General features: G+C 38.3%; 1 protein-coding gene across 1 annotated transcript in view; it reads left to right on the top strand.

Moving 5' to 3' along the window:
* Positions 1–22,370, top strand: part of RELN (reelin) — a 495,668-nt gene that overhangs the window by 467,266 nt on the left and 6,032 nt on the right. The window contains exons 54-64 of the mRNA XM_029918775.1: positions 96–202; positions 1,288–1,530; positions 2,103–2,278; positions 9,544–9,617; positions 11,265–11,426; positions 12,121–12,278; positions 14,445–14,664; positions 16,731–16,928; positions 17,569–17,667; positions 18,299–18,382; positions 22,229–22,234. Coding sequence (XP_029774635.1) covers positions 96–202; positions 1,288–1,530; positions 2,103–2,278; positions 9,544–9,617; positions 11,265–11,426; positions 12,121–12,278; positions 14,445–14,664; positions 16,731–16,928; positions 17,569–17,667; positions 18,299–18,382; positions 22,229–22,234 — 1,527 coding nt within the window. The remainder of the gene's footprint in view (positions 1–95; positions 203–1,287; positions 1,531–2,102; positions 2,279–9,543; positions 9,618–11,264; positions 11,427–12,120; positions 12,279–14,444; positions 14,665–16,730; positions 16,929–17,568; positions 17,668–18,298; positions 18,383–22,228; positions 22,235–22,370) is intronic.

Here is a 22,370-nt window from a genome sequence, read left to right on the forward strand (position 1 = left end):
AGGAACACAGTTATGGAAGAAGTTGTTACCTGGGACTTGAGGAGACTATTTGTTCTAATTAACCATTCTGATGGATGATATGTGCTTGCATTCAGATTCCTGCAATACTGGGGGCGCATCGGTAGTGAGAACAACATGACCTCCTGTCATCGGCCCATCTGCCGGAAGGAAGGCGTGCTGTTGGACTACTCTACTGATGGAGGCACGTTTCAGGGGTGAAAGCCACACCTTGGGGCAGATTCCCAAATTACATCCAGTGCCCCTCAGAACAGTGTCTGCAAAGCTTTGCTGACTTTGCAATGAAAATAGTGAAAGTCACAAAGAGAAAGCTACAGCTCTTAGTCACATTACACTTTCAAACATGTGACTTGTGTGTAACACAAAACCTACCCAAAAGGGGATAAGAGAGAAATCACATTTAAAATTAAAAAATAAAAATAAATAAAATTATAAAATTTAAAAATAAGCTCCAATCATTATGAATAAAGACAATTTTCTGTTTAGCTGAAGCTTGATTATAAATGATGCAATTAAGAAATAAATTTTATATGGTTTTCTAGGTAAGATCGTTTTTAAAAACATTTTAAACCACTTTTAAAAGCTTCTGTGTGAACAAGCATGTAATAAATCTACAAGAAAACTTCACTGTAAAAGATGACAATCTGAATTGATGAAACTGTCAGAGAATATTTTAATAAAATTCTGTTTCATTATTTTTAAATAGTTAAAACCAGATCAAAAATAACCTGAAGTCCTTAGAAAATTAGTTTTAGCACATAGGTATCATTTTTGTATCTAGCAGAGAATAGATGACCTTAAAGTATTTTAGCACATTCAAAGGTGTTTCCCTTGAGTAATTTAAACATCCCACCTACAATCTTATCAACGAATAAGAAGAAAACGTATCAATCCAACAAAATAAAAATTGCCTAGAATTAAAGTAGCTAAGTTAAAATTTTAACTTGTCCAGAAACATGCAAAACATGGATATATCTCATTATTTATGAAAAATAATGCACATAGCAATGTACAATAAAATGTAAGAGCAGAAAATACATCATTTTTACTTCAGCATTTTTCTTTTGGGCCAAATATTTCTAAATACACTTACCCTGATACATAGCCTCATTTGGAAACAGTGATAAACGCTTATATTAAAGTCAATGAAATCAACTCTCATTTCCTGGTTGAAGATTTCTTTGGGAAGCTTATGGTAGCTGTAGTATACTGTCGCTTTGTAGAGGTTTTCCCAGATGTGTTACTGTGTTGGTGTATTTGTTACTATAGGAATTACTTGGACTTTGCTCCACGAGATGGATTACCAGAAATACATTTCTGTTAGACATGACTACATACTTCTTCCCGAGGATGCCCTCACCAACACAACTCGACTTCGCTGGTGGCAGCCTTTTGTGATCAGCAATGGACTTGTAGTCTCTGGAGTGGAGCGTGCACAATGGGCACTAGACAACATTCTGATTGGCGGAGCAGAAATCAATCCCAGTCAACTGGTCGACACATTTGATGATGGTAAGAAACCGGACATTCGAAAGTCTTTTTTGTGAGCCTTTTGTCTGCTCGTGTCTTTAGATGAGTGACTCCATGAAAAGCATTCAGAGGAGTGCCTAGCACATATTCACTGCTCAACAGATGTTAGCTAGTATTTTACCCAGTGGTTCATGAATCTTCAAGACTAACTGTTTGTTGAAATGTCAACTGGTAATTTAATATATTCTGTTAAAGACAAAATATCTACCTCTGAATGTAATTTGAAATGTCAGTATCCAAAATAATTCTAGTTTTTTTAGGAATTTCTGTTTTACAGAAATGCACATTGCCTTGTTTTAAAAGTATACCAAAAATTTTGTAATGATGCAAGTCAACCAGACTAGTAATTAAATTTTTTTAAGTTGGGTAATCATGCTAGCATTTAATAATATTTTTTAAATTAATCATTTTGGATTTATACATTATACCCATTAAATAAAATCAATCTTAAAGGGTAAGTGAAAAGGCAGAGCATAGACATTTCAGTAATGTGACAATAAGCCAGTCAGCTCAAGAGAATAATATGTCATCTTGCTTCCGATTCTCCTCAACAGAAGGCACTTCCCATGAAGAAAACTGGAGTTTTTACCCTAATGCAGTAAGGACAGCAGGATTCTGTGGCAACCCATCCTTCCACCTCTACTGGCCGAATAAAAAGAAGGACAAAACTCACAATGCTCTCTCCTCCAGAGAGCTCATTATACAGCCAGGATATATGATGCAGTTTAAAGTAAGGGGAAGTGGCTCTTCAAAACAGAATGTAGTGTTACATTTGGGGATGGAGGATGGGAAGAATGCTTATTTGAACAACTACAAGGAATTGACTGCATTCATTAAAAGAGACTCTATCTTATGAGTAAAGCAAGTGATCTTTTGCAAAGGCCTTTATCAGATAGGATTATCTGAGCATCAATTAAATCAATCAATATATTGGGACATAGCAAAAAATGTAACTGTATTATATTTCATATATGGAATCTTGAGTTGTTTCCCAGATCTTAGAAATGAAAAGCTCATATACGTGCTTCTGCCTATTTCTCTTTCTTTCTCCTTCTCTCTCTCCCTTTCCCCATTCTCCCACAGTTTCTGTACCTCTTTTCTCTTACTCTACACTGATTTCACATATCAAGCCACTTTACATTTTTATCTATCCTTTTCCATCATGTCTTTCTGTTTTCTTTTTGTCTCTGACTTCCAAACACAAACAAGTACTGTAGCATAGTTGGAATGCCCCAAATTCTTAAATTTAAAAAGGACTCTAAAATCTTTTACATTGCATATTTTACTCATAAAAAAGGATAAAAGGGAAGTCAGAGGAGATAATTAATAGATAATCAGAGAGAGAAAGATAAAGTGATATCAATTAATGTCTTTCTCATTACAAAACACATTTTTTTAAATGGGGGGTGTATTACAGGGGCACCTGGGTGCTCAGTTGGTTAAGCATCCGACTTTGGCTCAAGTCACGATCTCATGATTTGTGGGTTTGAGCCCTGCATCCGTCTCTCTTCTGCCAGCATGGAGCCTGCTTCATATCCTTTATCTCCCTCTCTCTGCCCCTCCCCCACTCGTGCACTTGCTCTCTCTCTCAAAAATAAATAAAATGTTTTTTAAAAGGGTATTACAGAAATACACTTTGTTACTAGATCATTTTAAAGACAAACACTGGTTGTTTATTTAAAACATTTATCTAAATGTTTTAAAAAGATGCCCTGCGATGATGGTTAATAGTAAGAATCCTTCGTAGCAAAAATAAAAATTTATTCACAGCTGGTAGGAGAGAAATGGGGAGTTATTGTTTAATGAGTATAGAGCTTCAGCTTTACAATATTTAAAAGTTCAGATCTGTTACAAAAAGAGGGAACATATGGATATTCACTGTGTCCCTCAGTTTTATGTTGAACTTTCCTTCAGAGACTGAAGGGTGAGGCAGTATCCCCAAATGCTACCAACGCCTTAGGGCTAACCCTACCTTAGTGGCATGAAGGATGCGCAAGGCCATATCCAGTGTTACACCACCCACAATTCCAAGCCACATCCTTTAAGAATGAAGATTGTCCCTCTAGCAGGCCCACACTTGGGCCCCTATCAAAATCATCATGTTTGATTGAGTTGATTGGAGTCTCTGTCGACTGAGAGCTGAAGACATGGACATTTTCTTCTATTACCAGGTCAATTTGTCACAGAAAAAAGTTTGTCCCCAGAAATGTAATACTTCAAGTATCACTACTAAAACTGCATTTTTGTAAGTCACCATAGACTTGCTAAACTACATTCCATAGCTTCACCCATTTCTTCTCTCTCCTTCCCTCTCTGCACCACCAGATCCTGCTGTCCTTGCCCTCTCCAGCTGCTGCCATGCTCTGTCCTGCTGGCTCCCGGTTCTCTGCCAGTTCTCCTCTTACCTCCTTGGTACCTACTTCTGACCCCTTTTTGGTTCTTCTTCCTTCAGCCCTCTAGATGTCAGCATTTTGTAGCACTTCCTGGCTCTCTTCACTCTCAAATATTCTCACCACTGGGAATTTCATTCATCCTTTGGCTTCTGGTATATCTTTAAGACCAGCTCCCAGATCTGCATATCCAACCTCAACTGGCTCACCAACAGTTAAATCAGTGCCTTCACACTTCTGTGTACATTTCTACACCTTCATCTCACTGGCATCCCAGCTCAACATGTCTAACAGTGATCTTCTTATCTTCCCTCTTCCTCCCAGTTCCTCTTTCAGATTCTCCTGTTTCTGTTGATGGCACTACTTTTGACTTATTCATCAGCTTTAAAAGTTGAAGAAGTCTTTGATTTTTTACCTTTCACTTTTCACATCTAATCAGTTACTACAGCCTTTTGATTCTAATTTCTAGTGTTCCAGGCACCCATCCCATCTTTTCTGTTTGCACTATTACCGCCTCCATTCTGGCCCTAATTAGATCAATAGTCCAGTTAATGAGTCTTTCCATCTCTTATTTGTCTCTAGCCCTACCTGTCTTAACAGCACAGTCAGATTGATCTTTACAGAGCACAGCTCTGGGCACATCATTCCATTGCTCAAAAACCTTTAATGACTCCCCTTGCCTGCCAAATTAAGGTCAAAATCCTTAGCTCAGCTGATCTCTCTCACCTTCTCTCCAAGTATTCCATACTCTCTACACTTGGACCAAAACATACCACATGTTCTGCTGTAGACATGCCACAGTGCCTTTCCACCTCTCTTTGCTCACACTCTTTCCACCTAAATGTGATTCTCCTGTCTCCAACTCTCAGAGTCTTCCCATTCTCCAGGGATGACTCACATTCATGCTACCTGATGAATTCTTTTCTATTTTTTTCTTTAATTGACTTATATATGACATATAACTTTGTGCACATTTAAGTTGTGCATGTTGGTTGATACGTAGATATAGTACATATCCTATACATACATACAAACATCAAATATGTACATACACACATGAAATCAATATATAGGTATATATATGGTATATATGTATACTATGTATTATATATATATATGATTGCCATTATAGTGATTGTTAGCACCTCTATCATGTCATCATTTCTTTCTTGTGGTTGGAATAATTCAGATATTCCACTTCTGATTAATTATTTTCTAATCCACTTAATCAAATATAATCTCTCCATCCTATGAAGCACCACAGCATTTTAGTTGTATCTTTTATGATTTCCATTTCCATTATTCAAATGTGCTTCTTATTCACTCTCAGAAGCCAGGGCTGTTTTATTCATGAGTGTACGGCCTGAAATTTTTAGCACTCACCTTCCCCAGTATCAGCACTAAAAAAGGACATGTTGATTAAGTAGACGATTAGAACTTAAATTTAAATCACGAAGATTTTATAGCTTTTATGCATTATTAATGACTCAGACATTTAATTGTATATAATATGAAAAGCTTTAATTCATATGGAAATGGAAAAACCCTAAGAATGAATATTAAGTAATTAAAAATCGCTATTTTTAATTATAAATAGAAATTCACTAATAGCATCCAGAAGTAAGAATATCAGTGAAAATGTTTTGAACCAGTGATACTTTGAGTTTCTTTCCATTAATTCTCCAAATGGTACTTTACTTTTGGTCAAATTATCTTTGCCAAATTTATGATTAATATGTTGTTATATTAATTAAGTAAATAGAAATAGTACTTTTGTTTTTTTGTTTGTTTTACTACTTAGCCATGGATATCATTCTATTTGCAGCCATCTCTGATTGGCATGGAATGCCTTTTTCTCTTGGAGAGGCATCTGACTCTCAGTCTTACCAAAACTCTCAACTTGGCAGGTAGAAAACCTGGAGAACAATAGCATAATCCAGAAATATTAAAATTAGATAGATAGATAAAAGGAGAGAGATAGAGAAGAAAGGAATAGGCCTGGTCATTTCTGTACGCAAACTTTTATGTCTTTGAGAAAAAACTTTTTTCAAAGGTTAAGAGCTTGCTCTTTTGTTTAACTTTTTAAATTTTTGTTATTGAAGAATAATTGACATACAATGTTATATTAGTTTCAGGTGTGCAACATAAGTGATTTGACATTCTATACATTACTCCGTGCTCAGCACAATTAGAGTACTCATTGTCTATCACCTTAAAATGTTATTACAAAATTTTCACCTATTTCATCCATTCCTTCCACCACTCTGGCAATCACCAGTTTGTTCTCTGTATTTATGAGTCTATTTCTATTTGTTCATTTGTTTGGTTTTTTAGATTTCACAAATATGTAAACTCATATGGTTATTGTCTTTCTCTGACTTACTTCACTTAGCGTAATACCCCTATGTGCATGCATGTTGTCACAAATGGTAAGATCTTCTTTTTTATGGATGAGTAATTAATATCCCATTGTGTATATACCCCATATCTTTATCCATTCATCTTTTTATGGACACTTGGGTTGCTTCCATATCTTAGCTATCATAAATAATGCTGCAGTAAACATAGGGGTGCATATATCTTTTTGAGTTAATGTTCCCATTTTCTTTGGCCAATACTTAGCAGTGGAATTACTGAATCATGTGGTATTCCTATTTTTTATATTTTTCAGGAACCTCGATGTTGTTTTCCATAATGGCTGTACCAATTTACATTCCCATCAACTTTGCACAAGGGTTTCTTTTTCCCTACATTTTCACCAACATTTGCTATTTCTTATCTTTTTGATACTAGATATCTGACTTGTGTGACATGATATCTGTCTCATGGTTTCATCTGTATTTCTCTGATGATTAGCGAATTTAAGCATCATTTCATGTGTCTGGTGGCCATCTGTATGTCTTCTTTGGGAACATGTCTGTTCGGGTCCTCTGCCCACTTTTTCATCAGATTTTTTTTTTTTTTTGGTTTTGAGCTGCATAAGTTCTTTATAAGTTCTTTATATATCTTGGGTATTAATCCCTTATCAGATATAGCATTTGCAAATATTTTCTCCCATTTACTGGATTTCCTTTTGTTTTGTTGATGGTTTTCTTCATTATGCAAAAGCTTTTTATTTTAGTGTAGTGTCAATAATTTATTTTTACTTTTTCCCTTGCCTGAGGAGGCATATCTATTAATACGTTCTTAAGGCTGATATCCAAGAGATTATTGCCTATGTTTTCTTTTAAGGGTTCAGTCTCACATTTAGGTCTTTCATCCATTTTGAATTTATTTTTGTATATGGTATAAGAAAGTGGTCCAGTGTCATTCTTTTGCATATAGCTGTCCAGTTTTCCCAGCACCATTTGTTGGAGAGACTCTCTTTTCCCCATTGTATATTCTTGCCTCCTTTGTCATAGATTAATTGACCATATTAAGTGTGGGTTTATTTCTGAGCTCTCTGTCCTATTCCATTGATCCTTGTATCGATTTATGTACCAGTACCATACTGTTCTGATTACTATAGCTTTGTAGTATATTTTGAAATCTGGAATTGTGATACCTCCAGCTTTGTGTTTCTTTCTCAAGAGTCTTGAAGTATTTTGTAGTTCCACGCAAATTGTAGGATTTTTGTTCTAGTTCTGTGAAAAAATTCTATTGGTAGTTTGATACAGATTGCATAGAATCTATAGATTGCATTGAGTAGTATGGACATTTTTAATACTGTTAATTATTCTAGCCCATGAGCATGATACATCTTTCCATTTGTTTACTTTATATTCAATTTCTTCCATCAGTGTCTTATAGTTTTCAGAGTATAGGTTTTTTACCTCCTTGATTAAATTTATTGCTAGGTATTGTTTTTTTGTTGGTACAATTGTAAATGGAATTGTTTCCCTCATTTTTCTTTCTGCTAATTTACTATTAGTATTTATCTTTCTGTTAATTTACTATTAGTGTATAGAAATGCAACACATTCTGCATATTAAATTTATACCTCTTCCTGCAACTTTACCAAATTCACTTATCAGTTCTAATAGTTTTTCAGTGGAGTCTTTAGGGTTTCCTGTATACAGTAACATGTCAACTGCAAAGAGTTCAGCTTTACTTTTCCTTCCCAATTTGGATGCCTTTTATATTTTGTTCTTGTCTGATTGCTACAGCTAGAACCTCCAATACTGTGTTGAATAAGCAATGAGAGAGTAGATGCTTGTCTTGTTTCTGATCTTAGAGGAAAAGCTCTCAGTTTTTCAACATTAAGTATGATATTAGCTGTGTTTTTCACATATGGCCTTTATTATGTTGAGATATTTTCCCTCTAAACCCACTTTGTTGAGAGTTTTTGTCATTAACTGATATTTAATTTTGTCAAATGCTTATTCTGCATCTGTTGAGATGATCATATGGTTTTATCCTTTCTCTCATTGATGTTGTATATCACATTGATTTACAAATATTGAACTATCCTTGCATTTCTGGGATGAATCCTACTTGATCATGTTGAATTATTCTTTTAGTATATTCCTGAATTGACTTTGCTAATATTTTGTTGAGGATTTCTGCATTTATATTCTTCCTGGCTGGTTCAGTCAGTGGAGAATGCAACTCTTGATCTCAGGGTTTTAAGTTCAAGTGACACATTGAGTGTAGTTTTCTTTTTCTGAATGACCTTGTAGAATCAATTTGGAAGTTTTCCTTCCTCTTTTATTTTCTGGAATAGTTTGAGAAAAATAGGTCTTATTTCTTCTTTAAATATTTGATATAGTTCATCTATAAAGCCATCTGGGGGAACTTTTGTTTGTTGGGAGTTTTTTGATTACTGATTCAATTTTTGTTATGAGTAATCAATCTATTCAAATTTCATCTTTCTTCCTGATTCAGTTTTGGAAGATTCTATGTTTCTAGGAATTTATTCATATCTTCCAGGTTGTCCAATTTGTTGGATATAATTGTTCATAGTAGTCTCTTATAATCTTTGTATTTCTGTGCTGTCCATTGTTATTTTTCCCCTTTCATTTCTGATTTTATTTACTTGAGCCCTCTCTCTTTTTTTCTTGAGGAGTCAAATCAATGGTTTATCGATTTTGTTTATCTTTTCAAACAACTAGCTCTTGGTTAGAAATAGTACTTTTTGGGTGCCTGGGTGGCTCAGTCATGAAGCTTCTGACTTCAGCTCAGATCATGATCTCACAGATGATGAGTCCCACTTTGGGTGAGCTTGAGCCCCACTTCAGGTGAGCACAAGTCCCGCTCTAGGTAAATATGAGCCCTAGGTGAGCCCTGAGCCCTGCCCCCCCCTCCCTCTCCCTCTCTCTCTCTCTCTCTCTCTCTCTCTTTGTGCCTCCTGGGATTCTCTCTGTCCCTACTCACATGCTTCCTCTCTCGCTGAAAGAAAGAAAAAGAAAGAAAGAAAGTGTACTTTTATAAACCTTAACTCTCGTCTTCACACAGAGTTGCATATTTTTGACAGAACCCAAAAAAACATATTGTTGATGTTCAGTCAGGCTGCTCTGTAAAAGCTTTTCCGAATAGTTGTTGATTATTTATTAGAAAGAGGGAATTTCTAATTAATCATAGGTGTTTAATCTTCTGTGTACATATTTGTTGTTTATGTTTGTTTTAGATCGTGGTGGGTTGTGAAGCTACTTCTTGTGGTGATCTTCATTCTGTGATGTTGGAGTACACTAAGGATGCAAGGTTTGTGAAATACTTTTTTACATTCCTCCAAACTTAAATACAACTTCAAATGATTGTCTCTTTTTAAAGCAACGACCTACAGAGGAGCAACCTTTTATATCAAAAGTATAGTTCACAGGGGCGCCTGGGTGGCTCAGTCAGTTAAGCATCCGACTTTGATTCAGGTCATGGGCTCGTGATTTATGGGTTCAAGCCCCATGCTATTAGGGCAGGGCCTGTTTCTAATCCTGTGTCTCCCTCTCCGTGCCTCTCCCCCACTTTGGCTCTTTCTCTCAATTTCTCTCTCTCTCACTCTCAAAAAATAAATACTTTTTAAAATACAGTTTATTCTCAAGTTGATTTTCATATAACACCCAGTGCTCATCCCAACAAGTACCCTCCTCCATTCCCATCACCCATTTTCCCTTCTTCCCCACCACCATCAACCCTGTTTGTTCTCAGTAAAAAATAAACATTTTTTATGGGGCATCTGGGTGGCTCAGTTGGGTAAGTGTCCAACTTCAGCTCATGTCATGATCTTGTCCTTTGTGAGTTTGAGCCCCACATCAGGCTCTGTGCTGATAGCACGGAACCTGGAGCCTGCTTCAGATTCTGTGTCTCTTTCTCTCTCTGCCCCTCCCCTACTCACGGTCTGTCTGTCTCTCTCAAAAATAAACTCTAAAAAAATTTTTAACAAAAATAAATAAATATTTTTAAATAAAATAATTACATTCTAAAAAAGTATAGTTTATGTTTATTTCCCATATGTTAATTTCATTTATATAAAATGTACATGTATGTCTTATTTCCAAATTTTTCCTTCAAACCAAGAAGAATCATTTTTCATACTAAGTTGACTGCAAGCCAACAAATATTTTTTATTTTAAAATAAGTAAGATAATATGTTTGTTCTCAAGTAGAATTCTTTTTTATTCATTTGCTCATTTTCAATGAACCTTAATGAGAATTTGAATCAATAAAAGATACAAGTATGCTTCAGCCAGAATCGTGTGTCCTAAAGCACAGTGAAAGTCTGATGCTATGCAATTGCCTTATTAGGATGTCGATAACCCTGTCTCACACCACTGCTCTTGAAAATGAATTATGCGGGGTTAAGTTTGGGTAGACAGAGAATTTAGTCATTCAACTCCAGGTATACTTCCAGTAATATACCAGAAGCCAGTAGAATGCAGCACTATGCATGCTATTATTTTATTCTATGATCTGTGAATATATTCTTGTGCTTGTAAAGAATTAAATATATTTTATATAAAGTTATTTTCCATTTTTTTCATTGTCTATATAAATATATATAGGAAGTACAAAACTTGCATTAAAAAATATCTCAATTTAGGGGCATCTGGGTGGCTCAGTCAGTTAAGTGTCAGACTCTTGATTTCGGGTCAGGTCATGATCTCACAGTTGGTGGGTTCAAGCCTTGTGTTGGGCTCTGTGCTGACAATGTGGAGGCTGCTTGGGATTCTCTGTCTCCATCTCTCTCTCTCTCTCTGCCCCTCCCCAACTTGTAGGCACTCTCTAAATAAATAAATAAATACATAAACTTTAAAAAATGCCACAAGTTAACCCAAGCCCAGAGTGTGACGCTGACATCAGACAGGTCACACATTTCTCTTCGGAGCTGTCTAACAGCCTCTGTGGTTTCTGCAGGTCTGATTCCTGGCAGCTCGTGCAGACCCAGTGCCTTCCTTCCTCTTCCAACAGCATCGGCTGCTCCCCCTTCCAGTTCCATGAAGCCACCATCTACAACGCTGTAAACAGCTCAACCTGGAAGAGAATCACCATTCAGCTGCCTGACCACGTCTCCTCTAGGTAAGCTGCATCCGAAGGTAGACTTTGTGGAGTTATCTGGCAGTGTCTGCAGAGCTCATGCAGTGACCTGAAAACAGCTGAGGCCAGAGATCTCGTTACAGCTGTCAGAGCCCCTCCCTCCTTTCACCAACCCATGTCCCAAAATGGCAGGTGCATGCCCCAAGAAGAATAGGAAGACATAGGATCTTTTTTGTAAATGGTACAGATCTCAAATTTCTTTTTGATGAAATACCACAGCACATGCCACACTCCGTCTCAGGCCCCAAATCACAGACGCTCAAACAAAGACGTGGGGTTGGCCCCGTATCTGCGCCAGTGTTCTGTGATTCCCAGAGGCTGCACTGCTCATCCCATATACAGATACCCTCTGGGGAATGGGTTACACAGGGCCACAGGATAAACATAACAGAGTGCTGTCTGCCTAGAGGAGCATTCATTTTACTCAAAGATCTGGAATACAGAATAGGAAATTCACATAACACTTGCAGGGAAGGTACAAGCTTCCAGATTGGCACTTTGGGGTATATTCCCAAAGTCTGAGGGTTGCAGGTTCACTCACTTCTACTTGGGTGTTTCAAGGAGAAGTCTGGAGAAGAAATCCTTCCCTCAGATATAGTGCCAGGGCTGGAGGCTGCACACCGCTAGGGGAGATAACACCCGACTGAATCCCTTCTGCTCTCTGTGGGACTTTCAGTGCAACACAGTTCCGCTGGATCCAGAAGGGAGAAGAAACTGAGAAGCAAAGCTGGGCGATCGACCACGTGTACATCGGAGAGGCTTGCCCCAAGCTCTGCAGTGGGCATGGGTACTGCACCACAGGCGCCGTCTGCATCTGTGACGAAAGCTTCCAAGGTCTGCATCCCAGCCTTTCGTTTTTAACCTGGGACATCGTGAGATTCTCCTCACCTCCACATGTACACAGGGGTCACTAGGAAATGGATGAAAATGCCTGCCTGAGGGATTTGGGATAGGTGACAGACTCTTTGATCACAGATTTACTGATCTTTGGAATTAAGTATCAAGGGTAATTTTATGCTATGTTCCTTGATATTTTTTTACATTTATTTATTTTTGAAAGACATGGAGAGACAGAGTATGTGCAGGGGAGAGGCAGAGAGGGAGACACAGAATCCAAAACAAGTTCCAGGCTCCAAGCTGTCAGCATGGAGCCTGACACAGGGCTCAAACTCACAAACCATGAGATCATGACCCATGCCAAAGTCAGACACTTAACTGACTGAGCCACCCAGGTGCCCTGCTCCCTGAAGTATTTTTTTAAATGCAAAATTCTATAGCACCTCACATTCCCCATCCTCCACATAATTTCCTGCCCCAACCACTACCCCCAACCATTTATTTCCATTTTTGAGCCTCCCTCCTTCCTGGCTTAGCTGCCCATCCCTGGATACTTTGTTAGTATTCCTTCTTTCTCAGTCTCTCCAATAGCAGCTGCCACAGTCCTTCCAAGATATAGCTGACGAGTCAAGATAGTCTCTTTTCCAGGTCACTCTGTCACACACACACACACACACACACACACACACACACACACACACACTTCCATGGCTCAAAAAAATACATTTTTACTGCTTGAGCTTCTAGAAGCTGAGTTTACAGTTTGGGACAGAGTATCTACTCAACCCCTAACATCATAGAAGGCATACAGCCTGCTTTCCTTTGATGCAATGTTTCCAACAGGTTTCTACTGTTACAAAGTTTACATAATTGCCATTATATACTCAGAGCCTAATACTTGGCATATAGCAACACTCAAGAAATCTTTTTTGAATAAATTGTTACGTTGCCTTAAATTTTACTATTTACATGCCCACCAGTTTAGTCAGCAAAATCATGTAGTACTTATGAGATCCCCATAAGTCAGCTATTTTTATACCATTATTCCTACCTTACAGGTAAAGAAACCGAGACTCAGAGAACATAAGTGACTTGCCTAAGGTGACACAGCTAGTCAGTATCAGAAAGAAGACCATTACTCAGGTTGTTCTTTCCAGTCTCATAACTGAGGGATTTATCCAGCGAGGAGCAGAACGATACTTCTTCCCCAAGGATACAATGTAAAACTCCACAGATCTGACTTCTAAAGTCGAATATATTTAGATTTATTGGATGATGCTATTTCCTTGCCTCCAAATGAAATGAGTATAATATATGTAGACTGATGCATATCTCTCACGTTAGAAATTACTTGGCGGTCATCTTTTCCTCTATTATCATTACCACTGAGACCAGCTGGATCTGGCCATGTATTAGCTGGAGAATTTAAATGTTAGTCAAATGAACAAATGAGATGTCTCACAAGAAGTCCTCGATGTCTGGAATTTACCTGCTCCCCTGACCCAACAGAGCTATGACCTTTTAATTTGGAACTATGTTTAGGAAAGCTATGCTGTTCGAATCAAGGGCAAATGCAAGCACATGCACATATGCTAATATACTGTCTTAACTGCCAGCATTTCAGCTCAGTGGTCTCATGCTTCCTGTCTATTCACTATTCATTTATTTATCTCATCTTGTTATTGCATATTTTATATGTGCTATGTCTTGTGTTAGACACCTTGTGTTAGGTGCTAAAATCCAACAATGAATAAAATGCAGACTCTGCTCTCAAGAATCAAGTAGAGATCTTGTCCTATTTTCTGCTCTGGGGTTATGCTAGGGAGAAAGAAATAGGGTTGGCCTCTCATGCCAGGGTGAGAGCTCCTTTCCAAGACCCATCATGGGTAAACACGCAGGCACAGCCAGATGCTGTTGGCATTTAAACAATAGATCTACATAAACAATAAGTACCTAAGCACCTACATAATTTACTAAACATTGACTTAACGGTAATGGGATTTTTTTTTCAAGAATACAAGCCAATAATTGCTAAAATAAAAGAGAAACATTTATTTCAGGGAGTCTATATCTGTTTAGTATTTTGTCATTCTTATTGAATACTTAATCTTTAATGATTCTACTTTTCGTACCTAATGTTTACAATTATCCCCTTCCCTCTAGGTGATGACTGCTCTGTTTTCAGTCATGATCTTCCCAGTTATATTAAAGATAATTTTGAGTCAGCAAGAGTCACTGAGGCAAACTGGGAAACCATTCAAGGTGGAGGGATAGGAAGCGGCTGTGGGCAGCTGGCACCCTACGCGCATGGGGACTCACTCTATTTTAATGGCTGTCAGATAAGGCAGGCTGCCACCAAGCCTCTGGACCTCACTCGAGCAAGGTAACAAAACTCCTGTGTTGTGCTTCAGACAGAATTGGTCGCAAGGCTGGTCACTTTCCACTGCCTATTAGATAGACTCATGAACTTCACAGCATGGGTGTCACAAAGTAGTGAAAACCAAAATGTTATTTGTATTTGGGATGAGGAAGCACTTTGTGTTTCTTCAACTCAGAATTCTGCTTTGCGTAAGTTTATTACAGAATTACCTTGTCTTTCTTCGCATGCACTGGCTGAGTGGTGGTGACATAGACAGAAGCCAGGGGAAATGGCCAAATATAAAAAATGATAAGGAGGTGCCTGGATGGCTCAGTCGGTTAAGCATCAGACTTCAGCTCAGGTTACGATCTTATAGTTCACAAGTTCGAACCCCACATTGGGCTCTGTGCAGATGGCTCAGAGCCTGGAGCTTACTTCACATCTGTGTCTCCCTCTCTTTCTGCCCCTTCCCTGCTCTCCCTCTGTCTCTGTCTCTCTCTCTCAAAAATAAATAAACACTAAAAAATTGATAAGTATATCAAATCAACGTATCGTATACCTAAACAATGTTCAACATCAGTTATACCTCAATAAAGTTGAAAAAATAACTTAAAGATGTTAAATTGGCTGAAGACACTCTACATAGATAAATTAATATTGCCTGTTTGCAAGTATATAAATATAAATGTGTGTGCGAAGTAAATTTGTAGTCAGGCAAACACATACCTGTATTTAGCATATGTAAGTTACAGTAAACAGAAGTGGAGGCTCGAGGGATGGATCATGGGAACTTTAAATATTCACCTGCTTGAGGAGTTGCTTATTAATGCAAAATAGCATGGTCAGAGACTGTGCAAATTGACCAGGAATGTGACAGAGAAAAAGAGACCCCCAGGAAGGTTGGATTTCCTTCCTCCTGCCCCAGCCTCCCCAGCTCTGTCACTTCAGAGCCGGTGCAAACATGGCTTTTTGTCTGTGTGATTCAAAAAAAAAGATTCTGAGGCTTTATGAAGATTGCAGAGTATTGGACCAGAGTATTCACAGAATGCTGGAAAGTGGTCAGTAGCTATAAGCATATGGAGAACTAGATGTTTAGTTATGAATCAAATGTAGATGTTTACTTAAGACTTTTCACTTTGGAAAATATTAGTAATGTGTTTTCAGAGGCAGAAAGGCAAGTTTACGGTCTTTCACTATGAAAAACAATGAGAATATAATTAAGTCCCATATGGTAATCTTGGAGATGCCAAAATTTTGTTCACCCATCCGTTCTTTCCTACCAAATAGATGTACTTAATCTGGAGACAACCTGATATTTCCTTGACCCCATACACAGCCATAACTAGCTGCTTAAGTAACAATTGCACACCATGTTGTTCAAAGAAGTTTAATTTACGCATTTATAAGTTTTGAGTCCACGGCTTTATTTCGCCAGCTCCCCTAAGTGGGGACTACTCTATTAATCACCAGGACTCTTACTAGGATAGATTTCCTCTGTATTTAAAAACTGTATCTTCTAGGGACAAGGATGCCTGTGAAAAGCAAAAGGATACTTGAAACAGAATAGCAGACATGGTCCAGAGCCATGGACCATGTCTAACTCAGTTTTCCCTCCACTCTGATCTCCAGACATCCATCCAGTCCTAAAATAGACATGGTGATTTATATTTGTGCAGATGCTATTCAACTTGGAGCTATTTGTAACAACAACAAAAAAGTATAAATATTGTGGTTTTATTCCTTGTCCTCTCTGAGTCCTCTTGTCTATTTGGCCCATATTACCTTTCAGAGAATAGAAGATATTTCAGGTGAAATGGTCTAACAAGATGAGAGGAGCACAGAGCTTTGAAAGTCAAAGTTATTTTCTCCATATAGAACACCAGCCTTCTGAGATTATTTCCCATATGTGTGATGCAAAAGATAATATTAATAAATTTTATTATTAATATGATTCAGTCATGAGACTGGATCCTTCTCTTTCTACTCTGTGACCTCAGGGATTATGGACCTTAGGATCAAGAAAGGTAAAAAAGAAAATTCGAGAGTATAACTCTTTCAATACCACCTGACACTCATTTCCCTGTTTTCAGCAAAATCATGTTTGTTTTGCAAATTGGGAGCACGTCACAGACAGACAGCTGCAACAGTGACCTGAGTGGCCCCCACGCGGTGGACAAGGCTGTGCTGCTGCAGTATAGTGTCAACAATGGGGTCACCTGGCACGTCATCGCACAGCACCAGCCCAAGGACTTCACGCAGGCGCAGAGAGTGTCTTACAACGTACCCCTGTAAGTGTCCTGAACGGAAAGGCATGGTCTCTGCACGATCCCTGAGAATCACGGGGTCTGAGCTAGAAGTTCGGTTAAGTTACCAGAACAACCGCACAGAAGCAGGTGGTGACAAAGCCGAGAGTAACCCAGATCCCCCAAGGTTGTGTCACTGTTTTCTGTTAGGCAAAGAACCAGGTGCAACAGGGAATAGAGAATAACAACTAAATGCAAAGGCCCTTTTTTGCGTATTTCCCTTTCTCTAGCCAGTATTTCTAGTCGTTTAGAAAGAAATATTATTAATTTTCTGTGTACACTCATTTGAAAATTTTCTGAAGGCAGACAACTATGTCACTTTTGCTTAGCATTGTACCCCCAGCCTCTAGCACAGGGCCTGTCACACAGAAGCCATGTCACGTTTGTTGTCCAAAAACAGGTACCGGCAGGGCAAGGGGAAACAGGGATGGAGATGTGAAAGTATTACAAGTCCTTGAGGAGCCAGTAAAATACTGCTGCTTACACAAATCCTAGGACCTAAGCAAATCTGAATTCCATACCCTAAGCTTTGTCAACTTAACCTAGCCTGTTCTAATTGAAGTCTGCAGGTCACATACCAAGAAAGTTTGGTAGCATTTAACCTCTCTGTTCTTCTGTGACCCAGGGAGGCTCGGATGAAGGGAGTTTTATTACGCTGGTGGCAACCACGCCACAATGGAACAGGTCATGATCAGTGGGCTTTGGACCATGTGGAGGTCGTCCTGTGAGTATCTGATGCATAGCATCCCATGTCCCTAACAGGAAGCTTTGAAATTCTGTTGATGTGGCATGCTCCTTAATTCAGTAACAACCGCTCCTAATGAGAAGCCCCCACAAGACTTTGGCCTACACTCTTTGGCAACTGCAATCTGTAGCTTAAGTCAACCTGAAATAGCAAAGTCCCAAATGCGATTGAATGTACCTTAGAAGACTTCAGTAAGCAAAACACTTACGTGTGCATTTGACAACATTTGTTAAATCAGATGATATGAAAGCCTCGGGGTAAATGGGGAACAGTGTCTCTGCCACATCTGGGTTGCCTTATAAAATGGCATGATGTCCCGCATTGGAGAAGGGATCTGTACTGGTCGATGTGCAGAGTATTCCTAGCTAACGTGCCCAATTACAAACACCTGTCCGGGCCACAGATGCCCAAGGCAGCCTTCCGTTGACTGATGTGGTTCACTTAGCACAAGGAGTTTGTGGTTTCAGATTCCTCCCGACCAATTCCAGCCCCTAGCAAGCTGAGGGTGTCCCCTGTGGTTTCTCCCATAGAATAAAGTTGGCACCACTCTCCCCTTAGCCGGGTTGACTGTTCTGCAGAGAGATGACTTGCTTTTTCTTTAATGATCTAGTTCCTGTAGAACTGGAAAGCTTATGTCTCGACGTGTTCGGACTGATGGCTCCAAGTGGTTGGCAAGGAGAGGCGAATCTTCTCGGTAGATAGGTTCAAATGTTCATTCTGTTTACCGGATCAAAAATGAAATCAGTCCTTTGGCTGATTTCAGTCATTTTGAAAGCAAACTTAAATGATTAATTGGTAGGAAGACTACCAGCTTTGTTTTCTTTCAATCATAGCCATGAGCTGAATTTTTCAGTCTTGACTTAGCCCTCGTCTTAGTTTTCACCGAGGCACCTGCTTGCATGGCATCCATATCAACCCCCAAATCCAAGAGCAACCCAGTCCCTACACAAGCCCCCACTGTGCGCTCTGCTGCTTTGGACAACTTGCTGGGCTCTGCCTCCACAAGACAAAGTTGAAGTTTAAAATCTCAGTCCACATTTGTTAGGATCTATGTATGAGGCTGATGTTTTCCTTAGATATTGATTTCCTCAGACGATAGTATTCAAGGAGAATAGAACAAATCCTGGGCTTTAAAATGAACACGTACATTTGGTAAGGCCAGAGACAGATGTCCAGATAGACCAAAACCAATCCTAGAGCCTTTCTGCCCTAAATACTCTCCTGTGGGAGCAGCACTTCTCAATCTGATTGAAATTAGAATCACTCAGGAGCTTTTGGAAGAAACATACCTCCAGATGATTTGATTGAAATTGATCTGCAGTCAGACCTGAGCATCAGTCTTTTTAAAAAGTACCCCGAGCAATTCTAAAAAACTGGTTGAGAATCCAATTTAGAGTCAATAAACACTTTGTATCTTTCAAGTCTCTTGCCAAGACAGTTTACATTAATGGGGCTTCCTGTGCCTGGCAAAGCGTTATCGACTCCTATGGAAACTTCAAAACTGGACAGTCCTCTAAAGAAGGCAGCTGATACTGCCCTGGGGTAGACGTGGCAGTCCTTAACATGTCACGTGTGTGAGTAGATATTAGAGATTTCTTCTCCTGCCACTCCGCCAAGCGATTTCAGTTATCAGTTTGGGATTTCTGAGGCAGATCATCACCATAACACCCTCCATTGAACAAAATTAAAGAGCAGGTGGAGTCAGCTGTACAAATATACTCCAGTGGTAGGAAACAGCCCCTTTGCAACTTTGAAGCAAACTCTCCTTCCTTCCCTGTTGACCTGCTGCCTCGGAGTCTGAGGGCGTCAGCAGGAAGCCTCACCACATAGCTCCCAAGGGACCCTCTTGACTATCTGGTGTTGGTGAGAATTTTTGTAAGCGGCACCAGCATCATGCTGTTACCACAGGAATCAAGTTCGGATTATAGGAAATCTATCATATCAATCCTTTTTCTGGAGAAAGAATGTATTTGTAAAGACTTCACTTTTATTCCGTCTCCAGAATTTTATCCTCTGAGGAATTTATCACTTACCAGGCACCTGTCTGCTCCCACTCTGCATTATTCTTGCAGCTTTTCCAGGCACCAAAACGTTTTGAGTGAGAAAAGAGCATTGCCACGCATGCACAGGGTTGCATGATGTGGATTTAATTCGGTGTCTTCTTTCAGGGACTGATTTAAAAATTATAACTCACACATATTACCACATAAATTTTTTATATTACACGGATAATTTTAAAAGCAAATGCTAGCTAGCCCTTTCATGACATGACATCCCAAGATTTTGTTAAAATTAAAGGAGTTACTTTGTTTTCTTTTGTTTCCTTTTTTTGGAGAAAGAAACAGAAATTATATTGTCATAACCATCTTTTTGATATTTTTCTCTTGTCTTAGGATTTAACATTTCTATACTACTGTCCCCTTCCATAGCACTTCTTTTCAGAAGAGTCCAAAGTTTTAAGGCATTCACTAATATTCCCTTGATAGCTCTACAAAATAATCACTTTAAGTCGTTTGATGAGCTTAAAATAAAAAAGAAGGTTCCAGAGAATTCATACAAATAAAACACAATAATTTTCCAAAGGGTCTTTCAACCAAATGAAGCAAAAAAACCGCTAGCCAAGATTTGTTTCATGATTCACAAATATTACTAATTATAATTTTCCTACAGCAGATATATACTTAGAAATAGAGAGGTAGAATACTCCCATAAACCCCTATTAATCAGAAATATCCTCGAATTCACTATACTTCTATATGATAACATTTAGTGACATAAACTAGCATTGCTAACCTCTCAAGTGTGGAAGAGAGAGAAGACTGGGGTGCAAATCTAAAGAGATCCACGCCCTACCTAACTGATGACTCCAAATATGGCTCCTATATGTTTTTGCAACTAATGGTTGGAAAACCATTACATTTTTAGAGCATACTTTCTTTTCTGAGTGAAGACGGACCTTAATCTAGCTTTATTACCATAGTTTTGCCTCTGTGCATGTGCACTAAGGACACATGCTAAAAAGCTCTAGAAAGAAAAATTACAGTCACGCATGGTATCTTGAAAATAACCTCAGTACTGCCCATCTTAACTAAGAAAACACATAAATGAGTTTGATGAGAACAAATTCAGCACTTTGGAAAATACTTCAAGGTTTAGGAATGCATCCTAAATTGACAACATATATAACAAATGTTTAATTTAATCGTTTAACTCTACAATACCCCATGTGGAAGGATTTGCATTTCATAAATATGGATGTACAGAATGACAAGCCCCACATGACAAAAAGTAAAAGCACCATTTAGCACTTAACAAGCAAAGTCACTTATGCTTTATGCTTGTTTGAGAGTGAAATCTTTCCATTCTGGTGATGTTTTTCAATAAAACCTGCCCATGAAAAGCGCTTCATGACGATTGGCTATTCTGGCATAAAACAGATGTACTGAATTGACAGATGACTTTCTCCAGCCTCACTAGCTACCAAAAGGCCCTATTCTGTAAAGTCTGAATGATAGCAGAACAGAGTCACTGACAATCATGTCAGAAATGTAATGTCTCTGAATTCACTTGCTAGTAAAGGACGTTCATTTTGCAGTAAATGTTTGTGAACACACTTGGGCAGACCCCTCACAAGATCCATGCTGGTGGGGTTCTTCTTAGGATAAAAGAGAATTTTTGGTCTTAATTGTTTTTGTTGGACACCCAGCCTTCTATCCTAAGAATCTCCCTCACCCCACTCTGCATTTCATTCACACATCACATTCTTTTGTGTACGTGTCTAAGTCACAACCTGTCATGTGTATAATGAAGTGGGCCAATTTTTGCATGTGTACCTTGAAAGCAAATGGCTCTGTAAAGAGCCTTTGTGAACTGATTTACTGAGAAAGTCAATTATTACCACATTTACTGGGAATGACAACCAATATGTTGCTAACTATGGTCTTAAATGCATTTATCAGATTTTAATAATATGAGTACCATCATGACCATCCCCTCATGCTATTCATTATCCAGATACTATCACTTTTTTGGCACAAATGATTTATGGAGATGAGCATAGTACATTTGTTGCAAAGCATATTTATCCTTTACTAATTTGACTGCATTATCTGATATAGAGGACTTATGTCATTTTTAAAGCCCATTCCTTAATATATTCAGGAATAAGTATTTTCTAAAATGTAAATAACTGAAAAAGCAGATGATAAATTAAGGTTAGTTATTAACTTCTACTTTCCTATTTATACTTTATACACAACATTTATGCCAAATGTAGTACTAAGCTACATGTACCTTGACATATGGTTATGAGCAAATATTGCATGTTGCATTACATTAAAGAGTTAAATATATGTGTATATCAGGTATAGGAGAATAAGAAATAACCTGTTTAATTTTTATTTTCAAAAGAGATGAAAAATCCTATATTGCATCTAAACCTGATCAGACTTTTATGACTAATCACAGTGCTGCATGCATTGAAAGACATTTTTTAACTTGTGTTATATTTCATTATTTGCTGTCATTGGTTTTCTACTAGAGTAAGGTAAGTCCTCTTACGAATTCTGGGTAACTATTGCCTAATAGCCTCATCAGTGTTACCTAGGTTAACAGAAGTGTTGTAGAAGACCTATGCAATTAAAAAAGAGCTGTGAAAACAAAGTTATGTATGATATTGAGAT

Source organism: Suricata suricatta, chromosome 2 (assembly GCF_006229205.1).
Source record: "Suricata suricatta isolate VVHF042 chromosome 2, meerkat_22Aug2017_6uvM2_HiC, whole genome shotgun sequence".
Lineage (NCBI taxonomy): Eukaryota > Metazoa > Chordata > Mammalia > Carnivora > Herpestidae > Suricata > Suricata suricatta.